At 46.5% G+C, this 2,899-nt stretch overlaps 1 protein-coding gene across 1 annotated transcript; it reads left to right on the forward strand.

Moving 5' to 3' along the window:
• Positions 1-257: 257 nt before the first annotated feature.
• On the forward strand, positions 258-1,742 carry LOC306861042 (potassium voltage-gated channel subfamily A member 2; the record flags this gene model as incomplete). The annotated part of the gene is made up of 1 exon (XM_079403106.1): positions 258-1,742. One exon carries the CDS (start codon positions 258-260, stop codon positions 1,740-1,742), a length of 1,485 nt encoding a protein of 494 aa, XP_079259232.1.
• Between the last annotated feature and the right edge of the window lie 1,157 nt (positions 1,743-2,899).

Genomic DNA, 2,899 nt, shown 5'->3' on the forward strand with positions numbered 1-2,899 from the left:
AAAATGCATGCTTTATGCATTGTGTTGTGGAATCCAAATAAACTCACAGTAGAGTAGAATTAATGCATATCTACTATGCATATTGCATTCTTGCAGTGAGCATGTTGAATGCAAGTTGGCCTAAGTAATCTTTTCTTCTGCTTTTCTTTCAGTGTTTGCAAGGGGGAGGTGTTAAGGAGTGAAAGGAAGCCCACAAATTTTTAGAGGCAACACCATTGCATCCTGACCCCAAACTGCAGGTTGAATTCATTCACAGCATGACTGTTGCCACAGGCGACCCAGTTGATGAAGCCGCAGCTCTCCCGGGTCAGCCACAGGATACGTATGACCCGGAACCAGACCATGAGTTCTGCGAAAGGGTGGTCATTAACATCTCTGGCCTGCGCTTTGAGACGCAACTCAAAACACTGTCTCAGTTCCCCGAGACTTTGCTCGGGGACCCCAAAAAGAGAATGCGCTACTTTGACCCTCTGAGGAACGAGTACTTTTTCGACAGGAACCGCCCAAGTTTTGACGCCATTCTCTATTACTATCAGTCAGGCGGCAGACTGAGGAGGCCTGTCAATGTGACATTGGATATTTTTTCTGAGGAGATACGTTTTTACGAGCTCGGGGAAGAAGCAATCGAGATGTTCAGGGAGGATGAAGGATTTATTAAGGAAGAGGAGAAAGTCCTGCCAGAAAATGAGTTTGAGAGGCAGGTGTGGCTGCTCTTTGAGTACCCTGAAAGTTCAGGGCCTGCCCGGATTATTGCCATCATTTCCGTCATGGTCATCCTCATATCTATAGTCAGTTTTTGCCTGGAGACACTTCCAGTTTTTCGCAGTGAGGACCTGGACCCACACAAAATTCCCACGAGCTCCAACTCAACAAATAGCTACACCTCCACCTACTTTACTGACCCCTTCTTCATCCTGGAGACCCTTTGCATCATATGGTTCTCCTTTGAGTTTCTGGTGCGTTTCTTTGCATGTCCCAGCAAAGCAGGCTTCTTTGTTAATATAATGAACATCATTGATATCGTGGCTATAATACCTTACTTTATCACCTTGGGCACAGAGCTAGCAGAGAAGCCAGAGGATGGTCAGCAAGGGCAGCAAGCCATGTCGCTTGCCATTTTGAGGGTCATCAGATTAGTACGAGTCTTCAGGATCTTCAAACTGTCCCGGCACTCGAAAGGGCTGCAGATTCTCGGGCAAACACTCAAGGCCAGCATGAGGGAGCTTGGACTGCTTATCTTCTTTCTCTTCATCGGAGTCATCCTGTTTTCAAGTGCCGTCTACTTCGCCGAGGCAGACGAGGCTGACTCGCAGTTTGTTAGCATCCCCGATGCCTTCTGGTGGGCCGTGGTCACAATGACGACAGTAGGGTACGGTGACATGGTTCCAACGACCATCGGAGGCAAGATTGTGGGATCCCTGTGCGCTATCGCTGGTGTGCTGACCATTGCCTTGCCCGTGCCCGTCATTGTCTCCAACTTCAACTACTTCTACCATCGAGAGACGGAGGGCGAGGAACAGGCCCAGTATCTTAATGTGACCAGCGTCCCCAAGATAGACTCCTCGGAGGACCTCAAAAAGAGCCGCAGCGGGTCAACCATGAGCAAGTCTGACTACATGGAAATTCAAGAAGCTGTGAACAACAGCAACGAGGACTTCCGAGAGGAGAACATCAAGACCGGCAACTGCACCCTAACCAACACTAACTATGTTAACATCACCAAAATGCTTACAGATGTATAACCGCTTTGAACTGCCTTGATGAAGAAGGTGAGATAAAGTAGGGGAGTACAAACCCCCCGGTTTTAAAGGCTTCAGATGCCTCGTGCAAGAGATTGAAGATGGGAGAACTGAAATGCGTCCATTTGAGCGAAGGATCAGTAAAGAAGACCTCTCCATCATTCCATCCCCATTCCCTGTCGCAAGTTCTGGAAAACTTGATCGGTGGGGGATATTGTTTTGCATCCTCGTGTTCAGTGTCTGCATGGAGTTTGTCTTTTCTGTGTGACTGTTCTAGTGGTCGTTCTGCTTGCAACAGTAGCCAAATCGTAGCCTAACCAATAGATGCAAGCGTAGCATAGAGGGACCAATTTCTGACTCACATTCGCCCATTCACTGCCAACCTGAGGACACCTTGAGTGTATTTGTACCTGGGAAGAACAGCAATTTTGTCACTCCAAATTGATTAGTGGCTTTAAAACATGGAGGAGTTAATGTATATTCGTGAAGAATCACCACGGAGGATGTATTTCTCTGTGAATGCACAAACGCTGCCTGTCCTGCCAGCTGCAACAGCATACCACATGCGGTACCTAAAAATGTTACATTCCATCTTGTGACGGAGAAATACATGCGTGACCAATCTCAGGGGCCTGGAAAGCCGGTTAAACTGCCCCTTTTCTCTATCTCTATGACCATTTTCCCCTCTTTTGCTGCCTAGGATCTCAGTGTGTTCCATGTTAGAGTAAACAGACCTGAAAGTGGAGCAGAGATTGTTTTGAAGTCGCTAATTTTTTCATCGTCATCATTCCACTATACTGCATGAGCAGCTGCCCTCCATTGCATCATTTCCTCAAGTCACTTACTTTTCCCAGCATTGTAAACTTCCAAGCATTCCATGTGTTCGAGAAATGTCTTTTGTAACAACGATCTACCCCTACAAGCGCCTGACAGGGGGCTGCGGGAGTGTAGATATTTTACTGTGACATTGCAGCCAACAACAGCAAAACTCATTAAGTCAGGTCACCAAAGATGAAGTTCACTGCCGTTATTTATTGCATTTTTATGTTCTTTTTACATTTTAGTGCCATTTCATGGTGCATCCTGCTCATAATATGATGCTGGAGAATTTGGATAAAACTTGTATGAAAATGATGCTTCCTTGAATAGCTTTTGTGAGA

Source organism: Barbus barbus (assembly GCF_936440315.1).
Source record: "Barbus barbus genome assembly, chromosome: 41".
NCBI classification, from domain to species: Eukaryota; Metazoa; Chordata; class Actinopteri; order Cypriniformes; family Cyprinidae; genus Barbus; species Barbus barbus.